Raw genomic sequence first — 23193 nt, 5'->3', positions numbered from 1 at the left:
TCTTTAGAAATGGAGTGTGGATGTCCTGTCTGTCCCATCCCCACACCTTTATTTTCCTATATTGGTAATGTTCTCTCTGGTCTAAGTTATAGGGACTGCAGCAATGGAGTTTTTTGAGCTATGAGGGGAAAGGAAATGACATATGGAGAGAATTCAAGTCCCTCCTCATTCCTAGAGAGTCTATCCAGAAAGTTAGTATGCTGAGCTCTGTCCAAGTGTCGTTTCCTGCTCAGAATTGGGAAGGGGAGCTGGGGGTGGGAGGAGAGATGGATATGTAACATTAAATTGCTGCTTCTGATTAACAGCAGCATTCTGCAAATGATTTCACAGTATTGCTTTGAACAGAATTGAACCACTGCAGCCCAAATATGTGTAGCAATCCACTGATGAAAGAGCTATTTTTACATCTGTTTCATATAGTGGGTAAAAACGAAGTGATTTGGATGGTGGAAATGTGCCTTGGAGATTATTCAAGATTTTCTGATAACTTTGTACATCCAGTCTCCCACGTGCCCACAGAGCATTATTGCATACTCCTGCTATTATAGCTGTGAACCTGTGCACGAAGGAATCTGCTACAGATCAAAATTAGGCAGCTTTCCACGATTTTTTAACGTATACATACAAATCACACCTTCAAAAGATCACCCTGTGATTTTTAATTTCACACTGCAATACAAGTTGAGATATGAAATGAAGCAGAATGTTGCATGATAATGCCTCTTTTGTTGAGCTCATAGGTGTAACCCAACCTCTCCTGCAGTAAAATCAATGCCATTGATTTTGCTTTTAGTATGTCAGTCAATTGTAACTCCCTGATGTATGATTTATACATCACTTCTGGACACGGTCCATTGTTTCATTTAAATGATTAGCACAACATTTTGATGTGGTCAAGCAAGTTTTGCTTAATAGGACCTAACAGGATTTTTTTTTCTCCCTTCTCCTCATCCCTTTAAATCCCAACTTCACTTCCCTCCCACTAATGACACTCCCTAGGGCAGTGGGTGAACTGCAGTCTGGAAACAGGCCATGGCTCTTCCACGAATCTCCTGGCTTCTGCGGAAGAACGTCCGTTTCCTGGAGCCAGTCTGAGACAGACAGTGCTCTGCAGTCAGAAACAGGACTGGAATCCTGTGACCCTTTTTCCATATGAAGAGCTACAAAACTCAGAGCAAATAAATTCTTTCTTAGCTCTCTACATGCTGAGCTTCTGCCCGCCTCGTGTGGATGCCAGGCTGCAGATCAGCAGGAAGGAAGGGTTTTCCAAATGCAATGAACAACTCTGCACCCTGGAGCTCAGGTGTTCTTGGGAGTGCTTTTTTTTCCTGAAATTAGCAATTGGGTTGGGTACATCTCTCCCAATCTTAGGAGTTTTCTCTTAGCATGTGCCCCTGAAGGTAAGCCAAGCTTAACTTTGTAAGCCAGATCAAAGGGTTAATGTGTTTCCGATTAGCTTTGAAGGGAAAGTCACAACATCACCAAATATCACCAGCTGCAATTAACCTTCATTAATTGCTTCTGTTTTGAATAACAATATTTTTTCCCTAAATTGCACACATTCTCAAAGTTTAGACCTGTGCTTAAACCCTTTGTCATACCTTATCACAAAAGAGATTCAATACTCCTGGGATAACCCTGTAGGCAGCAAATGGATAACTGTGACCTGGGATACCAACTAGAAGAATGGACCTCAGAATTCCCAGGCTCCAGGTTAATTCTGTGGATAACTTCTTTGTAACTCAGTTGCTCTGCTGTAAAATAGATATAGAAACAGAACGTGAAACACTGTTGGCTAGTGAATTCCTTTTCCTGTAAGCATGTAGCTCTTCCTTTCTGCTGATAGACCGCTGTAGTTCTACACCATTTAAACCATTCTGTGCAGAGTAGCAGGAAGTGGCTTCACTTAAGAGTGTATTTCAGTCTAAATTACAGGGAAATAAAGAATAGATTTCTCCCAATTTAACTGTTTCTAGCTTTTCTACAGTTTAAGCTGTTCTTCCTGGAGGAGTGAACAGACATGCTAATGAACAACAGGACTGCAAAGCCTCTGCTCCTCTTTCAGAGCTTAGCATCCTTGGAAGCAGCAAGTGGAAGCAATCACACAGGCAGCATCTGCTGGCAGCAGAATTTCAGAGATGGTTACATTTACTGAGATCTTGGACTGAAACCTTGCCATCACTCCACAGATAAAGTAGCATTAGCAATAACTGCATTCCAAGCCAGTTGATGTCAGCAGGGGTCTGTTATTGTTGCTCTCAGCACAGAGGAGTTGGCAGACTGACACACAGGACACCAGACATTTATTCCAGCCCTTGTCCTGAATTAGGAATTTGCCAAATAAAGAAGGCTAGCTCTTAAATCTGGCTGGGCAACACAAAAACAACCCCAATGCAGCCAACAAATCAAGAACCAGGAGCAATAACAATTCTCTCTCTTCTTGCTTCTACCACTTTTGTAGGCTAAAGATGCAGCTTAATGGGTGACTGTGGAACTAACCTCAGAAATAGTTTGCATTTTCTTAGAATAAGGAGTGACTCACCCCAGTCACTTACTCATAATCGTTGTAGATTGCTGCTGCCAAGAACAGGGCTCATTGGTGGATAGGCTGAACACATTTTTCTTGGATAAAAACAAAGTCTCAGGCCCCAGAAAGTTAATAATTAAGCCACTGAGCTGTCAGGCACCTAGAGAAGAATTTGTGGTGCTCCAATATTAACTCAATATATTAGATAACTCTGAAACAAGTATTTCAGGAAAAAAAGAACAGCACCCAACAAGAGTTCTGCATTGTCACTCTCTTTACTATACACAGAGGCAGAAAAGTCAAATTAACTACATATATGCTAAAATAGCAATGAAAGCAGGGTGTTGGATTTTAAAGTAACAGTGCCCTGACACACCACTTTTAAAGATTATAAACCTTACATGTAATCTGGTTAAATATTCAGCAATTAGCACATCGATTTCTTTTCCTGTAACTACAAGAGGTGTCCTGATGGATTTTCTCAGTATTTTCTTAACAGGAAAGTGAAGTACATCCCACCTGAGTGGGCCAGGCTGAATGAAACTCCTCCGAGAGGCAAAGGGAGCATGAGCCTGCCCGCAGCACCCTCTGCTGGAAGATGCCACGATTTACACAGGACAAAACCAAATTGCTCGAGAATTGGGGCTTGTGTCTCAAACGTTACAGTGTCATTGCCCCGGCACACTCAGAAACAGCAAGTGTGGAAGCAATGATTTCATTTACGAAAGCTGACTTGGCACAAACGCTTCAGTTCTCTGCCACAGATAAAAAGTCATAATTGTGTTCCTGATGCTGTTAGGTTGAAGGTGGAAGGGTGGTGACAAAGGACAGACAAGGCTTCCCCACAGCTGCACAAAGGCTTTCTGGAGGGGTTTTTTTTTCACCCCAGAACATGAAAGGCTTTGGCATTACAGGGCAAGTCCCCTTTGCATAGGTTCTGCTATGGTAACAGCAGAAGCTGCTCTCACAGGAGGTGTAGTATCTATAGTTTGCAGCTGCATACATATGTCAGAGAACTTAGAGGGTTGAACCTGTTTGAAAACCACCACCTTCAGAACTGCATCTCTCCTGGATCAGATGTGCATTCTTGTCACGATACATTTTTGAGTAACTGTACTTACCATATCAGTCACCTTTAAGAAAGCAATTGACAGTCCCATTTGAGGTCCTTATATCACTTTATTGAACTTCAAATATAAAAACTTCTTGAAAAGCCTACTCAGTGTATCAATTACAGCAATAGGTCACAAAATGCCATTTGTTATGCAGAGGTTGGCAGAGTGGCTTATGCTTTGCAAGAAGCCTGTATTGCCCATTTGCTTTCTTATCCCTGACAGGAACAGTAAGAGACAGAAAGTATTTACATGTAAGTCTCAAAGAATGATGTTTACAGTCAGAAATTCACATATGTACAGTTTGGAACTGTTCAAGTATGTTTCAGTTAGACAAAGTGCTAGAGGTAACATAAAAACACAGTAAAAGAGAGACTATTAAGACAAAGAAGTGGCAGTCATTTGGGTGCCAAACGACTTGTAGGTGGTTGCAGCATGTGCAAGATCTAGAAGTTGAAAGTATCTGGAGTATTGCCCTGAATTTGGAAAGTGTAGCTGGCAGCAGTAGATTCAGGTACAACATTTTGGTCTTCTTCCTCCTAGAACAGAGAAAAGAGTTTTGAAAGAGCATTTCAATGTAGTAACCTGTGCTAGAATAGAAAAACCAAAGAGTACAGTGATCCTGCTGAACTTACTTCTGCTGAGAAGTATTTCTCAATCAGGGTGGATGAGGCTTTGTACACTTGTTCGTTTTCATGTGACTGCAGAGCTTCGATTTTGTCTAGACCTCCACACTCCTCAATCATGAGGCAAAGTTTCTCTGTCTCATTGATCTTCTCAGCAGCCTACAGGAGAAAAGTATGGAATGATCTCAGGAAGGATGAATGACACCAGGTATAGGAGAACCATTAGCAACAGCTTGAGCAATGATCTGAGTAGTTGGTATCTACATACCAGGAAGATATTAGAAACAGCATCCAGGATAACTAGCACAGTTTTGCTGTCTTTAGCTGAGAGAAGATTCAGGAGGGGTTCAACAACACCAGCCTGAACAAGATACACAATCTGGTCAATTGTTCCACCACTTGTGTAGTTGGTCACAGCCCACACAGCTTCTTTTTGAGATTTGAAATCCCCCTGTGAAGGTAAGAGCAGGATATTAGGACACAGAGAGAAACAGTAATAGCAAAAGCCTCAGTATAGTAAACATTGGTTTTGTTTACCTTCCTCAGAATACCAATGAGATAAGGCACAAGACCATGTTCTATAACTTGCTGAATCTGATCCTGACGTCCAGCAGTGATGTTGGACATGGTCCATGCTGCTTCCTTCTGAATGTTGTTTTTGTGATGAGAAAGCAGACTTGGAAAGACAGATAGTGCTCCTGAGTCAATAACAATCTGAGTCTGCTCATCAGTACCAGTGACAATATTTCCTATGGCTCTTAATGAGGGAGTCTGAAAGAGAAATATGAAAATAGCACTTAGGAAAGTTACAACAAACTGAGCTGGAAAAAAAGATACAGCAATACTGGATGCTCCAGTCTTCCAGTTAACAGCATGATATGTTAAGGACTGATGAGTTTTAAGCTCCTCATTAGCATCATATATGCACATATAAAGCATGCTAAGGCTGCACATCTTCTGAGGCCAGACTGCAAACAACTACCCCTGACAGCACTTAAGATAACTCTCCACTAAGTACTAGTTTTATTACACTATGCTTATAGTGAGCAGAGCCCACTTCTAAACACTGTTCCTAGAACTTGGATTTGCAGCAGCAGTTTAGCATTAAGGGGTGACTTTAGAGGACATTGACTGTTGTGCTGGTCTGTGTGCTAAATTAAATCCAAAGATTAAGTAAAGAAGCTTCATAGCCATCAACAGCAATAGTCTGGATCATGTGAGGCAGTTTCCATGCAAGATAAAAATCTCAGGCCTTACCTATGTAAAAACTAGAACAAGTATCTAACTGGAATATGAAAGAAGTCATTTAGTTACATGGACACTACTCTAACTGCACATTTATTCCTGACTCCAGTTACACAACAGCAATCTGCACGTCTGATCACTTACCATTATTGGCAGCTCACTGCATCCCAGGAGTTTCACAAGCTGTGGCACCAATCCAGTTTTCACTACAACTTCTATCCTGTCATTGGAACCGTCTGTTAAATAGGAAAGTGCCCAACATGTGTCTGCCAACACCTCATGATCATCATGGTGCAAGAGCCGAACAAGAGTGGGAAGGATCTGCTCAATGGCTTCTATGGGCGGCGCAGGATTCTTGTTACGACACAGGTTTGAGAGGGTCCAGGTAACATTGCGCAAGTATCCCGACTGCAAGAGTTGAAATAAACAGTTAGCAACCATCTAATTACTTGAGCTCTTTCACTCACTTATTAGTAACTGTGACTTGAATCATGCTGCACACTTACAGCCAGAGAAGAAAGATCAGGAACAGCTAGCAGAGTCAGCAGTGGCTCAATTGCACCAAATTTAATAACCAGATCTCTATAGACAGAGCCATCCCCTGAGAAAACAGGAAATATGTAGTCAGATGGAGATCAGAATAAAGCAACAGATGTATACAGAACCATTACATTTGGGAGGATGAATTCTTTTTCTGCTTAAGAAGGGCTAGATAAAATAAGAAGAAATAAGAGGACAAAAGGACTATGCCCATGGTTACATCACAGGGCAGACATTTTTTCGCAATCAAGCCACTGAGCCTATTTTTCTTCTATTGGAAGAAGCAGTAACTTAGCACATTTACCCAACTTCTCAGATTGCATAACCAAGCAGAGACTTATGTGTTTCTTGGAAAATCTATCTAAACCCTACCTCTAGAACAAGAGCTCTGCCCATAACATGTATTGTATTCAAATACATTATAATTATAGTTTGGATGAGTGGGTTCTAAAGTAAAATGCTGATGGATTGTCAAGGTTTGACTGAACTCTATTGCCAGGTGCAAGAAGTACCTTATAATCAAGTTTAAAAACTAAAGACAAAGAAGAACTCCAACCAAACCAGGCTTTTATTGAGCTCAGATTCGCTATTCTGAGGAACAGGTGTTAGAAGCCATAATTAAGTCTTGTGTTTGCTGTGTTACTACATTACATATATTAATTGTACTATTAATTTGGACCCTTAAAAATTAGTAATGGAATCTAACACAGCAGATCAAGTAACCCTGAGAAGTTCCATTATATAGTACTGCCCAACAGTAAGCAGTCATCTCAAAGCAAGGAATATGGGTCATAGTGTACACAATTACATGAGCCACCTGCTTTCCTCCTTTGCCCTTCTAGTCACACACAGCAGAGCTGTCAAGTCACAAAGAGTTCAGTTGTGTGGAAAACACCTTATGTTCCAGCATGGCTCCATGAAAACCAAGTGGAAATATGGAAGCAATCCACATAATAGAACCCAGAGACTGCCAGGCATCACACGAGACATCTTATGCCAGGTCAGAAGATGAGACATTGTCTGTAGCATACTCATCGTAGAGCGTGTCTCCACTTGACCACCATAAAGGTGGAGTCCCCAAGCAGCTCAGCACATTGCATGTCAGTAGTAACATCCTCCTATTTTAAATAGGACAGGTCTGAAAGTTGTGTAGCTCATTTACATACCTGCAATATTTCCTAGTGCCCACACAGCCTGTTCACTGATGTGAGTATGGGGAGAGGCCAGTAGTGAAATAAAGGCTGGAATGGCCCCTCCATCTACTACTGCCCTTGTCTGTTCTGAGGTACCAGAAGCGATGTTGGTGAGTGCCCAAGCAGACTCAAACTGAATGGGACTGCAGTCTGCTCTACCCAAGAAGGAGACAAACTTGGGAATCAAACCAGCTCGAATGATGCTGTCTATTGGGGGCTGCTTCTCTCTTGAGAGGAGTTTCCTAAGGAGAAAGGCAAATAGAAAGTATTATTTTTTGCCAGCAGAGAACCAAACAACTGATTAAACAGTCTAAAAAGATTAAAAATAGGTTTAACATTGCCTTAACCTTCAGGAAAGGCAAAGCAACTTAACATGGAGAAACACAGGCAAGCTACAGAGACACTAGCTTCCTAAACCTTCTGTTGACATGGTGGTTGGCATCTGAGAGGTTCTGTTCAGATTGTGAAATAAAGCAGGCCTGCCAGAGGCCAAATACATCTGAATTACTAGACATTCTTAGCAGAAAGGTTCATGACTGCCTGAAGCAGCACTACAGCAATGTACAAGCTTACTAAAGGAGATTTTAGGTTTGAAGGAGAAAGGAAACTTGGCAAGCTTCGAACTCTTTCACTGAGAGGGTTGTTAAGCCCTGGAACAGGCTGCCCAGAGAGGTGGTAGAGTCCCCATCCCTGGAGCTATTTAAAAGATAGCTGGGCTGGTTACCTCAACCCCTTACCTGGCAGCTTGAGTAGCCTGCAGCTGAAGCTCCATATTATTACTATTAACTCCTTTGACTATTTCTTCAACCGACCAGTGTGCTGAAACCTGTACAATTAAAAGTGACATAAAAGCTTCATTAGGAGAAGGACCAGAGACCTTCTCTATAATAATATGAAGTTCCAACCACTACCTTTAATAAAGGATTATGCTACTACATAACACTGCAAAACCTCACCAGTTGCAGCTTGATCTGTAGTTACCTGAAATGCTGAAAAAGTTTTTTAAATGAAGTGCTTCACACCACTGTTACACTAGGCTTAAGCACAAGTGGCTGAGCTACACTTCAAGTGTTGTCCACTACAGTTAGTATAGATTTGAGGTGGTGATGCACATGTACTAATGCTGTCCCCCACCAAGAGAACAGATTCATACTAGGGTGGCTGCACAAGCTGGTAGTGCAAGGTATACCAGTTCTGAGTACCTGCTTACCTGATTGCTCCTATTTTCCTGAAGGGGAGAAGTAGCATCATCTGGTAAAGTGCTAACATTTCTTCTTTTAAGCATCTGGTCATCTTTCTTAGCCTTCCTCAGCTCTACATTGACTTCAAAACGCCGCCTTCTCATTTCCTGGAGAACATAACATTCATAGTAAGTTCTTGGCTTTTACAACTCATGTTTAAAGGGAGAACAGCTAGTTAAAGTACTCATTGCATCAAAATACTCACTGTACTATCCTTTCCTTTGTTCTTGAATCTGTTCAGCCGAGCTGCTGCTGTATTGGCATTCTCGTTAGTAGACATCTTGCTTATTAGATTTTTGAGAGAAACAGATAAAAACAAGTCTGAAAAGAGAGCAAATAATAAACAGCAAGTTTAGCCCACAAGAGTTAAATTAAAAAGCTGGGATGAGTACTGGATAATGAGACATGTCCATGATCAATATAACAGCCCCTGACTTGAAGATACAGTAACATAACAGCTACCTCAGATACACAGATGCTACAACAAGCTCTACCACAAGCACAAAGGCAGTAGATGCACATACATTGGTTAAAGACGCTTCCAAACACAAACATTAGCAGAGTCAGTACTTTTAGAAGGAAGATGGGTCTTCCTTCCCATAGACAGCACGGGTGGTTTTGAGAACAATTTCCCCTGTATCATATACCCATATCGCAGTCACCCCATCCAGTCCCGCCCCGACCCTCCCTTTGATAGGAACAAGATCCCGTGCCGGGAAGCTCCCCCATGCTCTTGCTGGGTCGGAGCAGCACACTACAGCAGCTACATCGATAGTAAGACAGCTCCGCACCTTGGTCAGCTCCAAAGCGACCCCCTGCGCTGCCTTCATTTCGGCCACACCTCAGGCAGAACACAGAGCCCACTACGGGACGAGCCGGCCCTGCCAACCCCTCTCCAGGCAGCGACTCGAGCTCACGGAGACCCCAAAGACTCCGGAGGAACAACTTCCCTCCCACACGGGGACGGCCGACAGAGCCCACGCCCTTCTGACAGCCCAGCCCGCAGCTGGCTCCACGCTACCGCAGGCTCCTGCTTCCCTCTCTCCCTCCCTGTCCCCCACGACCGGGCACCTCCGCCTGGGGCTCCGCTCACAGACCGCCGTCCAGCCGCCGCTCCGCACCGGGCCGCGTGCACGCTGCCACTGCCCCGCCTCGCCGCAGCCGGGATTTAAATTTCCCGCGTCTCCGCGCTGCCATTGGCCAGTTCGAGCCATAGCAACGTCCTGATTGGCCCGTTTGAAATTAAGCGCTCGTCTCGCGAGTCTCCCCAGAGCTCCCGGAAGTACAGACCAGGCTTCACGTATTCCAGCGCCTCAACACTGCAACTCCCGGCATGCAGCGCACAGAGACAGTGCAGGGAGACTGCGGCGCGCGGCGCGGGGCACGCCGGGAGTTGTAGTTTCATGTGGGGGTGGCTCTGCTGAGGGACGCGCAAGGAGCGGGGAGGGGGGGCCCTGTTGCAGCCCTGAATGGGTTGAGAAGATGGGGGGGTTTGACGCTCTGAACAGTTTAAGCAAGTACATGCCATTTCCTCACATGCCACCTAATTTCTACCTCAGCAACTGTCAGGTTGCCGCAGGCTTCTCCTGACACTCCCCATGTCATGTCCTAGAAACACCGTGCACAGCAATGTAAAGAAAATGGGACGTGAGATCGGAACTGAAAGCAACTCAGCAGCAACCAGGGCAAATCGAAACGACATCACACGGAATAACAAAAAAACACCAGAAAAATCAACAGATTTGGTATTGTTTCAGCTGGATTTGGCCTATCAACAAGGGATATAAACACCATTTCACAAGAGGTAAAATTCAAACCCCAAAACCTCCAGAAACGGCTCTGCTAGCAACTGAGGCATCTCAACATGTATAATGTGCAATTCAGGGCAGAGAAGCGTCAGAGATTCATATTGATATATCTGTGTGTTAAGCCTCTAAGCCGTTTATACTGATCTGTAGATGCACATGGTAGTTGACAAAGGTATGTGCATTGAAGGAGGCATTACCACAGACATTTTACATAGCTGGCTTTGGGCCTTACATTTCTGAGCTCTGCAAACAAATCACAAAGACATTTAATTAAGAGCAGGAGAGTCAAGAGAAAGCACATCATAAACGTAGGTCCCACAGGACAGGCACGTCTTGAGGTGGGAGGGAAGCGTCACAGCTTGAAGAGCTGTTATCAGTACAGGGAAGTGACAGAGGGGCGGAGGGAGCCGGACAGCCGGGGTGAACGGCTCCACAGTGGCTGAGGATAGTGGAGGCTGCATGGGAGGGAAAAACGGCAGAGATGGGAGGACAACCCGCGATGGATGGTGACCGAGCGTGGAGATGGGACGGGGCTGAGCCACCAGCACTGCCGGACATCGGGAAAGCCACGAAGGCAAGTTTTGAGGCAACGATCCCGGGAAATAGGCGTCTTGGGGCTAGAAGCGAATCTCGTTCGGCGGTCGTGCGGCTGAGAGCTCCCGCGGGCCGCGCTGAGGGCACCAACGGCCGCCGCGCGTGACGGGCCGAGGGCCGCGAGGCGGCTGAGGGGCGCGCGCCCACCTCGACAGCAGCCGCGGCGCGGGCTCGCGTGGCGCCAGGGGCGGGGCCTCGAGGCCTCTCCCGCGCGGAGGGACGGGCCGGGGGCGGAGCCGGGAGCGGAGCGGCCGGTCACGATCCGCGGCGAGTGGAGTCGGGGGCGGCGCCAGCGCTCGCCGGGCGGGGCTCTTACCACACGGCGCACGGCGCGTCTGCTGGGTGACCCAGTGGCCTAATGGATAAGGCATCAGCCTCCGGAGCTGGGGATTGTGGGTTCGAGTCCCATCTGGGTCGTGCAGTCGTTTTGTAGCTCCGCGATGTGTGTGGCGCACACGCTGTTCGCCTTCTCCGGCAGCCCAGCACGTTACTGTCGCCCACACGCAGCCTCGCAACACTTTTGGCCGGCGGGGAGGAGGCAGCGGCACGATCGGGCTCTAGAACGGCCTCGAATTCTCTCAGCTGTCCGCCGGCGCCGCCGGTTCGCCTCTTTCCGCGGGGAGCGAGCGGCAGCGGGACGCGTCTGCGCTGGGCTCGTCTGTGGCAGGACGGGCCGTGAGTGTCCGCGGAGCTCAGCGCAGCCGCCGGCGCTTTCTCCTCCAGGCACTCAGCGGGCGGACCCGAGAGAGGACTGGCGAGAGCCTTCGCCGTGTCCCACTGTGGGTCCTGCGGGGCCATCGTGGTGAAGGCAAAAGGGAACCTCCGCTGGTGAAACTGCAGCTGCCTGCGGCGTGTCGGCTATTGCGCTGTCGGTCTCAGTTTTCCTCAAGCCAGGGAGTCCTGCTCTGAAAGCTTTTCCCTCTCCGCTGCTGCGGGCGTATCTCCGGCTTCTTGGAACAGTAGAAACACTCGAAACGCTCTTCTTGTCCTTTTAATCAAGATCTTGCCAAGCAAAGAGTCTGGAAAAACTGATTAATACAGATGTAGTCATACACTGATACAGACTGAGTTGCACTAGCAGCTAATTTAAAGCAACCCAGCAGGTCTGCAGGACACCGAGGCGTGTGTCCATCCATCCCCAGAAGCTTGAGCCTCCAACACTCACGGCTTCTCACGCTGCAGCTGGTTGAGCAGGAGATGAGGTACGTGATGAACATATGAGCTCCCCTCTGCCTCATCCTTCGTTTAAATTCCTGTTTCCACAGTAGCTGTCTTGGGCTACTTTTAGAGAGGAAATGTTTAAAATAACAGAGGAAAATAAGGGTTAAATGCTGTGGTAGAAACCTAACACAGTGACTTGCATTAGACTATGATTTATTTTGCACACTGTTCTGGGTCATTTTCTGAATTTGCCCACAACTGTTTGAGAGAAAGTCCTGAACTTGTTCAGAATTCTGTTAAACCACTCAGTTAAGGCAGTACAAAACAAATAGAGGTTAAACCGGACCACATGACACGGGCATTACTGATGGGCAGCTTTTCTGTGGGAGGGGTGGGTTTCAGGAGCTGGGATGTGGTGCTTTTATGGAGTTTTTAAGTTGTTCCCCACACCTCAAAGGCTTGAATGAGTTCAATAACTTTCACAACATCCAGTAGCTGATAAAATGTCACAATGGAAGTCTTGGCTAGCAGTGAAGCTGCTCATTTCAGTTGGGAACATAGGCATAAGCCTGCTTAATTCAGTAATCAGAGTTGGCTTGGTGTGTGAAAATTTGCAGAGTTCTTCATGTTAGCAAGTACAGATGTAAAAATAAAGCTTTATCTGGGGTTGGCAGAGCTGTCCCTTGGACTGGACAGTAGCCACTGCATTTTTCAGTCTGAAAAGAATCGCTGGAAAGGGCTCCCTAACCCAACTGTGTAACTGGGGGTGGCCAGAAATACCTAGTTATGTTTCATCATCATGCACATCCTTTAGGTGATGCTGAATTACAGAGGAGATGCAAGTTCCAGCATCCACCATTCACACTTTATAACGTAGTCTTCCCATATTCCATAAAACAATATTGTTGTTCTCTGTGACTTCCTCTAAAAAGCCCACCACATGAAGCAAGATCCTCTGCTAAAACACAATTCTGTTGCTAAAAGCAGAGACCTGTGTGCTGCTCACAGAAATGCAGGTGGCTGCAGGGGATATGGGCTTCTGCACGGATGGGAAGGGGGTGTGAGTGCACACTCCTCCTAGGCAGGGCTGGTGGGAGGCTAACGGGACTTGGGCTTGCTCCAGTGGGTTGTCCAGCGAGTGATTCCTGTTTCCCCTAAGGCTGCCTCTCATTAGCATGAATCAGGGGAAGGGCATAAAAGACTCCAGTTCATTTGCAGTCTGGAAAAAAACTTTACTTCAAAATGACACCCAAATTGTTCTGGCTCCTCTGCTTTGTCACTAGATCCTGTGCCAGCTCAGTGGCCGGTAAGTCTGTTCATGTTCAAAGTGGGGCTGGGGCAGATTTGCCTTTGGTATCAGGGGAGGTTAAACACACCACTACAGCTTCTTGCCTGAGCAGCCCTCTTTGGCTGTAGTCTTTTCAGGTAAGTGGTAGCAGTTATCATGTAGGGGCTCAGGAATGAATCATTTCGATGTGTTTGTGGGATGGGAATGTAAATCGCAATATTAGATTTGTCAGCATTTGAAAGAATTAAGAGCACCTGCCAAAAGCAGGCAGCGAGCTGGTGCCACAAATGCTGCTAGCCATTGTTCAGCAATTGCTGTTGCAGTGTTTCTGCATCTGGGATTCCTTTTCATTTGTATGTCATCTTTCCCTTTTAGTCTCCTTCCCCTCACCTATAAACTGCAGATTTCTAAGTTATTTGAACATGCTCTGTGCTGTCACCTGTGCTTGCAGCAAGCTGTCCTCAACAGACTTTTCAGTACCTCATGTACCTGGTACAGGAAAGAGATCTACATCTATTACATTTGGAGGGAGAAATCCAGGAGCTGATTATGTTGTAGTTGTGTTTCTTAAGTTGCAAGAGCTAGTCAGGAATATGCTGGTATAGGGTAACGAACCTCAAGATCCTGAACAGATTAAGTAGAGAAAAAGCAACTATTTCTTATTATAACCCATGACTGAGAAGGCATGATCAACTGGTTAAAAAGTATATACTTATAAACCCAAGTCCAAACCACCTGTTCAGAGTTCAGAGCTTCATATTGAACCATCTCCAGAACACCCTTGCCTATTGCTTTCTTTAGCTTGGATTTCTTCCACCCCTTTCTCCATGGACATTCTTTTGACTTTATGTGTGGCCAGCCCAAATATCAGAGAATCTTTCCCATGACAGCAGCTGGTGAGAGCCAAGGGGGAGAAGTGGCAAGGTCAGCAGTTGACTCAGTTATAGAAGATAAACCAGGAGGTTGTTCATCTGTGTATGTCAAACAGCTCTTTTCACATAAGGAGTTAGGATTGGCCTCCTACACGATGCTAACCACAGCCAGCGAACACCCAGACAGCGGCTGTGTGTGGGTGAACTGTTTTAAAACTGCTGGCTGAAGGCATGCAGTGAAGGACCAAAGTAAAAGGAAAATGAACTGCAAGAGGAAATTTCTCTCTGCCCAGGCTAAATGGAAGGTCATTGTGCTTTGTGAGGGCTGAGTGATGAAGGTGAAGGTATAAACGAACGGACTGTCCAGCTTGTGTGAACAGCGTCATTAAGCCTTTCCATTTTTCACCAGATTCCCAGACACTTCCTCTCTTTCTCAACCTTTGTCCTCTCAACTTAAGAAAAAAGCCTTGAAATAATTGTTCCTCAGCAGCAATAGCCTAGCTACCAGGCTATGGTACTGCTGCTGTACAACATCCAAAACTGTGGGTAAAGATCTTTTCAGTAGCGTTCAAAGCCCAGATGACATTGTCAATAAGGCGTCCCACGGATGGGAAAACCAAATAGTTCTGTTGTCACGGTCTTTTAAACAAGCATCCCCCATGGCAATGTGAACCTTGTTTCCTCAGATGCTCCCTGGAGATTCAGGCTTTTGAGAAAAGGGTTTGTTTAGAAGTCATGTTTTTAATTTGCAACAATAATAAAGTAAAAATGGAAATCTCTGGTGTTTTGCTCACACAGCTGCGATCTCTGCACCAGACCCTCTGTGTCTGAGCACTGAAGAATGAGGAGCTCTACTACATTTCATCTCTTGAGCCATTTATCAGTTATACTGTCAGATTGTTGAAGGCCCCACTTACAGACTAGAGCCTCCAATCTGCCAGCACTTCCCACTCAGCAGTGCATGGAATAGAAAACAAAATGAAACTGCTAATCTGCTCTCTCCTCTTTGCATGTAGGATCTCTGCCCTGTGCTGAGAAATCCAGTCAGACCCTCAGCAAAGATGCTCATGGTTCAGCAGCTGCTGCGCTTGGCCAAGTCAAAGCACCAGCCTGGGGCTCTGCCGGCGCTGGGGAGAATCATACACAGCGCTGCCTTCTGCCTCCTGCCTCTCTGCCACGGCCTCCCGAGGTCATCTCCCTCTCCTCAGACAAAAAGAAACGCACCAAGTCCTCTCTAGAAAACAGCACAGGGCTGAGGAAACCCCTCTTGCAGTATGGAGGGGCCCTGTCTCTGGAGAGCCTGACTGAAGGGCCCTTCCCTGCCGCCTCGGACCTGAACCACGCCAACAGAAAGCTGTGGGGCAGGCGGGCGGCTGAGGCTGCCAACAGCCTGTCAGCTCTCTTCCACCACCCAGCAGCTTCCCATCGCAAGGCCACAGCCTTGGGGGAGGCTCAGCCTTTTCCAGACCCTGGAACAGCAGAATCAGAAGATCCCAACATGCTGGATCACTTCAACCGACCAGGCAAGATAATTCCCTATAAACATACTGATCTGTTTAAAAGGATCACCAAGCCCTCCTGGGTCACCAACCGCCAGGCAGCCAGCCTGCTGTACCACATCAGCCTGCTGAGGAAAGGTAAGGGCACAGCCTGCTCTGGCAAGGGATGTCCAGAGCTTTCCAAAGGTGGGGTGGCCTAATTTGGATGAAATAGCCCAAAAAGACCTGTTGCTGCCCCTCAGTCTGTGTGCCTGTTGTAGATGCTGATAAGGAGAAGGCATGTCTGACTGAGTGCAGGAGAGAGAGGGATGAAGTGGAGGCCTACTGCACCAGTGAATTTGGTAAGTTGGGTCCCCCTCAACCACACAGAGCAGAGGCCACCTTTGTTCATTACTGACATTTCACTGTTCTTAAGATACTGTTTCAGTATCTTCCTAAGAACACTGATGGTCTACCACCATTCTTTGTAAGTGTACTACAAGAAACAGAACCAAGTTTTCCATTACCCTTCCCTTGGGTGAGTAGTGCTCTTTTTTTATGGTTCCTCTGCTTTTCACTCTTAGGAGGAAGACAGTGTTCTCTCTGTGTAGGTGTGTTACTTGCCTCTTACTATTTAGAATGAGTCTATGAAAGCTGAAGTTTCAAATGAAAACAGAGAACCAAACAGAAAGAAAACTGAGATCCTCTAGATATGGAGGATTCTCTTTGAAGGTCCCTAGGACTCACTGTCCTTAGTCCTTGTGTCCAAGTTGATGTAGCTAAAGGTGGTGGAAAAGAGCCTGGGAGGTTTGTACTGATAAAGCATTTTCTGACTGATATCTTGCCCTATCCACAAAGTAGTGAGAGAGACACCAACTTTTTCTCACAGTATTTCAAGAGATAAGCAAAACACGTGCCTAGGGGTAACAGATGTTTCCATTTGTAGAATATAAACACGTTTTGAGACATCTGTTTTCTCTAAATGGAGAGCCAGGAAGTGCTTTCTACAAATGTTGTATTATTTTTTACCAGTCTCATGCATTCCTGTCAGATGCAGTCCTTAGAGTGACCTGACCTTTGTATAGTTCAGCTGTAACAAACAGCAGTCTCCTTCCTCTTAAACAGACAGGTAGGAAAAAGGCAGTCTGAGCCCCAGGTCAGCCAAGGGACCAGAGAGCTTTGTGTTTCTTTACATTTACAGTACAGGTTAAAGAATAAATGACTGAATCCAAGTTTTCACTCAGCGAGGCAGGTGTAACCCCACTTCTCAAAGTCCTCTGTCTTACCTGCCTAACACAGGGGTTGTTTTGTGCCTCCTGCAGTCAGCTCAGCACTTGGCAAAACCAGACACTGGGTGGACAGCATGAAGTGAGGGTCTGAGGTAGAGCAGGGCCTGCTTGGTAGGACAAAAGCCTTTTCTTCCATCAGCAGTTGAGCTTTGTACTTCACTGTGACGTTTCAAACCTGAGCATTTTACTTGGTTAAATACATCCACTTTTCAGGATGGAAAACAGTACTAAAGTGATCACTTTCTTTTCAAGCATTAAAAACTTGACTAAGAAACATCTCAGAGCCATAAAGCATAAGAAGGTTGGTAACTGCAAACCCTGAGGTGCTGACCTCACCAGATGTGATTATTTGAAGCGTCTCCTACTTTCAAGACTACACACCGAGCCAAAGAATTGGTGCTGACACTTTACAGCATTTTAAATGAGAACCTTCACATATACCCTGGCTTCCCACCAAGACACATCATTTGATGCTTGCTTCTTTTCCCCCCCTCCCCTTCCTTACCCCAGCAGTGAACGGGATTGTCCATAACCTGGAAAGCCTGGGGAACGGCGTCCGCTTCGTTACGCTTCTGGTAGACAGCAATGGATTATACAGGATGAGTCGTCTGTACATCACTCCTGATGGCTTCTTCTTTCGAGTTCACCTTCTGGTTGTGGATACTTTAAACTGCAGTAAACCCTGTCCAGATTTTAAACTTGGTAAATAATTCCAGCTAAACCCATTCCACTGCTCCTCTGGCATGCAGAGCGATTTCAGTCTGCCTTGGTTTAGCAGGCTTATCCTGGGGTGTTGTGGCATTTTGAGAGGGAAAAAAAGGGATTTCCTGCTAAAGTGAAGGGCTTTTTCCCTTCAGCTTCTCTTAAATTTTCAGAAGACAACCAATGTGTGAAGAAGTCAGGTATCAACGTTGCCCTTTCTTAACTTGATCCAGTTCCAAAGTGAGCGCAAGAGTTTTTCCAGGTTTGCCAAAAAAAGTATAAGCAGGAGCTTAAGATGATGGCTTTGCAAGCAGCCTGCTTTTCCTTCTCAATGCAAGTTCATCACATACCCACTATTTCCTCCCAAAAGCTTCTAATTGCAGTACAACCCTGTAAATGATTATTTTTGTGGAAGCACAACCCACGAGTCCCACTGAAGGTCAGGGTGCTGCTCTACTAAGCCACGCATTCAGGATCTATTTCTGCAGGGTACAACTCCACATCTGTTCACCCATCTGTTGCCCTTCAGCGAGTGCAGGGAATGAATCCATCCTTTCTGCATAGCACAGAAGTCTTGTTTGTTTTGCAGGCAGCAGATACATCGTGATGGGCCAGATCTACCACAAGAGACGACAGATCCCTCCCGACCTGCTGCGGGTCCTGCGAGGCCGCCTGAGGCCAGGGGACGGTTTGCTCCGCAGCAGCAGCAGCTACGTCAAGAGATTCAACAGGAAAAGGAATCACAAAGTGCAGGTGGCTCACACTAAATGTAGCTGAGGCTTCTGGACACTGGCAGCAGAATTCATCAACCAGAGGCAACCTGGTCAGGGATTAGCAGCAGCGGGCAGCAGTTCTCAGCTCTGCACCTGGCTGTGAAGGACACTCACTTCTGTGCTTTAGCAAACACTAACTGCATGTCTGCACTGGGAACTGATACCTTGTGAAGCTGAGCACAAGAGTCAGTCCAGGGAACACGAACTGGTCATCAGTTTGCTCCGTCTGCTTTCAGAGCCTCGGGTTATTCTGTGTCCCCTGCTGTAACCCACCCTCAACCATCTGCAGTCACTGCCATGGGAGACCCTGGAGGCTTTGCTTGAGGTACAAAGAGGTAACTGCACTTTGAAACCCTTCACCTTGAGAAATGTTAGCTGATGCCATAGCTGTCTGGAGAGGATGTCTGTTATGTTTTCACATGATTCTGCCTAGAACAGGACAGGCATTTGATTCAGAAGAAATCAACACAACTCAGTATCACGTGTATTGTTTCAGTATCCTCAGACACGTTCACATGCCTTTGAAAAAATGGCCTCATTCTTCTCACAGAGCTGAGGCTTCACACAAAGTACCCAAACCAGCCATGTAATTATCAGAGGATATGAAAACACCAGCTGAGAGCAAATCAAGTAACTGCACAACACAAATGCCCAATTAGGTTCACAAACAACGGCGCGAGTCCCTGCCAAGGAATGCTCGGTAAGCGCACGATGGCACGTCGTGTGTGCCTGGTGACACTGTCAGTTCCTTCAGCCTTCACTCCTTGACCTGCCTACTGAATGTCCTTTTCCCATGAGAAATATTCCCAAGGTAGTACTTGCACATCAGTAAAGTTGCTTTTTGAATCAAAGACACAATCTTTTAGTACTTTTGATGTGGTGGGATGTGAGAAACTCTGCAACTGCTGTGAGTCACTAGTCACAAATCTGCATCTTTAAAAGAAACTCATAAATTGTTCATGGGAGTCTGGGTTCACCATGTCCTGGGCTCTGGAAGATCCAAAAAAGCTATGTAATGATGTGAAACAAAGGCATCCCCTTGTTTGACAAATGAGCTGTGGATTTGAAGATACATATTAAAACCTGGGAACACACAGTCTAGCTTATAACTGTATCTACAGAGTGAGAGGTAGGATGTGACCTGGCACAGGAAGCAGCAGCCTCTATCTGCACCTTCTATTGTGAAGCAGAGCTGATTCTAACCCAGTTATACCAATCACACACGTCTGCAGCTTCAGGTAGTGTCACTGCAAAGCTGCAGAGCGGTGGATGGGCGCCAGGTCACACTGCAGGAAGTTTGTCTTGGTACGGAATAGGAGCTGAACAACGAGCACATGACGTATTTTGGGACTCAAAAGGCTGTTACTATAGGATAGAAATGTACTAGTAGCTTGTGTCCACCTGAAAAATACACCATCTTGGTTGTTTCATGTGAAGGATTTTGCGTGGAACACAGCATAGAGATGGAACTTCCCTGAGGGACTGAGGGGGCTTTTGACTTGGCAGAGGGACCATTCCTGGCAATGAATCAAAGCACTGCAGTGGACTGGGAGGGATGGGATGAGGAAGGACGAAGGGTTACGTGTGCAGCTCAAGTTTCTTTGCTTCTATTTTCAACTGAAGTCCTGGGACTAACCAGTGAGTCCTGCAGCCATCCATGTGCCCAGAACAGCAATGAAGCCCCTTCCCCACCCCCATGGCATTATCCTAATCCAAAACAGGCAAAGTGTGGGCACAAAAATCACATCACAGCTCTGCCCCAGTTTGTCTCTTGGAAGAGACAAATAGTATCCCAGTGCTAATAACTTCCAGAGCCCTAGTAAATGCCAACAACTGTGAATGCCTGCACCACTCTTCCCGAACCAGCCCTGCTCTAGAAACAAGCCCAGGGAGCAGTTTGCTCTGTTCTTTTTTTGCCTCACACCGTCCTTACTTGCTTCGAAGGTCACTCCTTAAAACTTTGTCACAACACAGTTGAGCAACAAGCCACTGTATTTCACAGCCCAACTGAAGTGCAGCTGTAGGAGCAGCATGATAAGCTTGCTTACCTGATGCCAGTCTTACGCCATACTGAGGAAAACAAATCCAGGACCAAGTGCATTTCCAGAGTCCTGCACTCACAACCACCTCACAGCATCGCCACACCAGTGATGGTGGCACTTCCATGCAACAGTTGCCAGGATAATTCTGGCATCCAGTAGTAAATCATTTTCCTTCAGCATGATAAGCATGACAGTTCTGCAGCCAACACCCAGAAATCCAGGCATACAGGCAGGGTGTTGTCTTCCTCTTTCCAGGGAAGTTTACTCCGGGCCTTTGGGTAAGCCCAGCTTTTTAGTCTACTTCAAACCCCCATTAACTTTTGCATGAACTAAATCTAGACCAAGGATAATTGGCTTCAAATTGCTTTGAAGAGACAAAAAGGCAATGAAGCTGGTATCACTCACCTTAACACCTATGATAAAATACATGACCATTTTGAAAGAGATTTTGCAGTCCTTTACAAAAATACAAAGAGGAGGATGACTGAACAGAGATCACAAACCTCATGAACTTGTCATGGTTTCAAGGCAGCTGGGTATTAATTCTGAGTGACATCACTTAACTGTAGACCACCGCTAATAAATGGGAGAAAATTACCTCAACCTACTCAATAGCAACTGAAAACACAAAAAAAGGCTCTTGGCACAATTACATGGTTATGTGTGGATTATTTCCACCCAACCTGATTCACTGGCAGTTCCACGTAACCTGGCAGAGGCAAGACCTACACACGATAACGTCATCACATGTTTCATTAGAAACACCACCAAACCAATGTCAAACACGTTACTTTATTTGTCTAGGATGATGTGTCCCATAAGGTACAAAAAAAGGTACTCTTCAGTTTGCCACAACTGGTTAAAAACATTGCCATCTATTGCCTACAAGTAGGAAAGGTTTAAACCATGTCATAGATATATTGATATGAATAAATAGTACAGCAATACCGTCGGGTTTTGAGGAGATGCAGGATATGTTCAGATGCTGTTGAGTGGAGATTCTTCCTTGTTGCATTAAGAACACAATGCATACAATGTGCAGCATTTTTTAAACGTCAAAGGACAACATAACCTAAGTGCAACTACTCTTCTTTAACTCTCAGAGGCATAAGTGGATTATGGTTTTCACATTGAACAATTACTTCTGACTTTTCACATCTAGGTTAAATGACAACATTTGTATGTACAAAACCCCACGGGTTTTTATTGGATAAAATCACCCCAGAAGAAGCTGTACACCTGAGCCTGGAAGTGTAAGAAAGAGTGGTCAGTAGCAACATCTTTAAGAAAAATACCAGAACAAGTTCTTGCATAGCAAGGTGTGAGGGTAAACCCAAAAGGAGCTTATCCATAAGTCAGGTAAATCCCGGGTTGCTGCGCAGCGGCAGGGAACGGTGAGTTAGTGCAAAAGCTGCTCGGGGGCTTGGAGCCGTGTACAAACAGAGAGGGAAACAGCACGTTGGTTACACACCCCACGGAAAAGCTCCCGGTGGGAAACAGCAACAGCATCGACAACGTGCGTCCTGTTGTGGCTCCAGGCAGCAGCCCCCCCAGGGCAGAGCTTCACACCCCTACAGCAAAATCCCCCTTAATTCAGCGGGTGGGCAGTGACATTTCACAAAATACTTCCTACCACCTTATCCATTACAGTCATTTTGGCACCACTGGAGAAACCTTATCTAAAGGGACAGCAGGTGCTTGGGAACGGAACGCAGCGAAGGCCGCCCGGCCGCTCCCCCCCAGCGCCTCACCGACACACTCAGACACACCCACGTGTGTGGGGAGAACAAGGATCTCCATTTATTTTGTTTCATATACATCCATATTTTGAATTTTAATACAAAAGAAAAAAAAAATTAGAATCTGACAAATGTTTACAAACAAGATACCTTCAAATAGATTCTCCTCAGGTCAGTCTGGTGCAGAGTAAATGACAAACTGTACTGTTATGTTCAAGGCAACAGAGTCTGGAGTCCGTGACTGCTCAGCCCAACTTCTTCTGCAAGCTTAATTGGTTTTGATCTACCATGAATGATAAACTCCTTGTTGATTCCCAGTCCTGTGTGTGTGCACATGTGTACATAGCAGCTCCTTTCATAGAAAGAAAAGACATCTAGAGGTCTTCTTGTACTTTTACCTACAGGAATCATGTTAAGATACAGAATGGATTACATGGAACCAGGGCTGGATTTTATAAGAAAAAATAATTAGCTGACAAATGAGGGCAGCGATAAAAAAGCGTCTTTTTTGCAACAATAAATAAATACAGTCAAAGTTTTCTGTGTGGACTTTAAACCAGCTTCTTCACTGAAGAACAGACGTGGCATTTCCATGGAGTTAAACGTGACCCCATTTACTGTATCTCTTTTCTTGCTCTCTTTCTCTCTCTCCTTCAACAAAACAAAGTTTTCCTGCTTCTGCCACAATAGTACAACAATTTGATCTTGACAAGAAAGTGGTGCTGCTGATTTTTATTTCTTTGTCCTTTGGACAAAATAAGCCAAGAATATAATTTGACTGTTGTGACCAATAAAAAGGCAGTTTACATCGAGTCTCGTCAGGAGAACCTGACTAAAAACATCTGGCTTCTTAATTAAAAAGGCTTTCAGACAACCAGATTCTTGCTGTGTGTGTTAGGTTAACACGCTGAACTCTAAGAAGCTGTAGACTGCAGTTTGTTGTTATGGGACCTGCAGAATGCA

At 45.7% G+C, this 23193-nt stretch overlaps 3 protein-coding genes and 1 non-coding gene across 18 annotated transcripts in view; 2 read left to right on the top strand and 2 right to left on the bottom strand.

Annotated features, from left to right (window-relative positions):
- Positions 1–3703: 3703 nt before the first annotated feature.
- On the bottom strand, positions 3704–9614 carry KPNA2 (karyopherin subunit alpha 2). 2 transcript variants are annotated; one of them, XM_062010654.1, is made up of 11 exons: positions 9556–9614; positions 8690–8805; positions 8454–8591; positions 7981–8069; positions 7217–7485; positions 6017–6111; positions 5655–5918; positions 4803–5036; positions 4534–4716; positions 4275–4424; positions 3704–4178 (listed from the first exon to the last, which is right to left on the bottom strand). In XM_062010654.1, the coding sequence occupies exons 2-11, from the start codon at positions 8762–8764 to the stop codon at positions 4086–4088; spliced, it is 1590 nt and encodes a 529-aa protein (XP_061866638.1). In that variant the 5' UTR covers positions 8765–8805; positions 9556–9614; the 3' UTR covers positions 3704–4085. The 2 variants fall into 2 exon arrangements, with proteins under 2 accessions (XP_061866638.1, XP_061866639.1); XM_062010655.1 differs by lacking the exon at positions 9556–9614 and adding an exon at positions 9276–9338.
- Positions 9615–11230: 1616 nt separating this feature from the next.
- TRNAR-CCG (transfer RNA arginine (anticodon CCG)) lies at positions 11231–11303 on the top strand. Its single transcript has one exon. It is a non-coding gene; the product is annotated as a tRNA-Arg (tRNA).
- Positions 11304–13237: 1934 nt separating this feature from the next.
- Positions 13238–23145, top strand: C18H17orf58 (chromosome 18 C17orf58 homolog). Of its 2 annotated transcripts, XM_062010995.1 has the most exons (5): positions 13238–13353; positions 15224–15844; positions 15967–16047; positions 17485–17676; positions 18266–23145. In XM_062010995.1, exons 1-5 carry the CDS (start codon positions 13290–13292, stop codon positions 18451–18453), a joined length of 1146 nt encoding a protein of 381 aa, XP_061866979.1. In that variant the 5' UTR covers positions 13238–13289; the 3' UTR covers positions 18454–23145. The 2 variants fall into 2 exon arrangements, with proteins under 2 accessions (XP_061866979.1, XP_010200658.2); XM_010202356.2 differs by lacking the exons at positions 13238–13353; positions 15224–15844; positions 15967–16047 and adding an exon at positions 16070–16223.
- BPTF (bromodomain PHD finger transcription factor) overlaps positions 22268–23193 on the bottom strand; it is a 53534-nt gene continuing 52608 nt past the window's right edge. For 12 of the 13 annotated variants that reach the window (XM_062010979.1, XM_062010987.1, XM_062010993.1 and 9 more), the window contains one exon: positions 22268–23181. In XM_062010979.1, coding sequence (XP_061866963.1) covers positions 23145–23181 — 37 coding nt within the window. In that variant the 3' untranslated portion in view covers positions 22268–23144. The remainder of the gene's footprint in view (positions 23182–23193) is intronic. The other variant, XM_062010983.1, reaches the window with a different exon arrangement.

The sequence above is a fragment of the Colius striatus genome, chromosome 18 (assembly GCF_028858725.1).
Source record: "Colius striatus isolate bColStr4 chromosome 18, bColStr4.1.hap1, whole genome shotgun sequence".
In the NCBI taxonomy this organism is placed as follows: Eukaryota; Metazoa; Chordata; class Aves; order Coliiformes; family Coliidae; genus Colius; species Colius striatus.
Note: the sequence above shows the minus strand (reverse complement) of the source record. Positions and strands in the feature narration are given on the sequence as shown.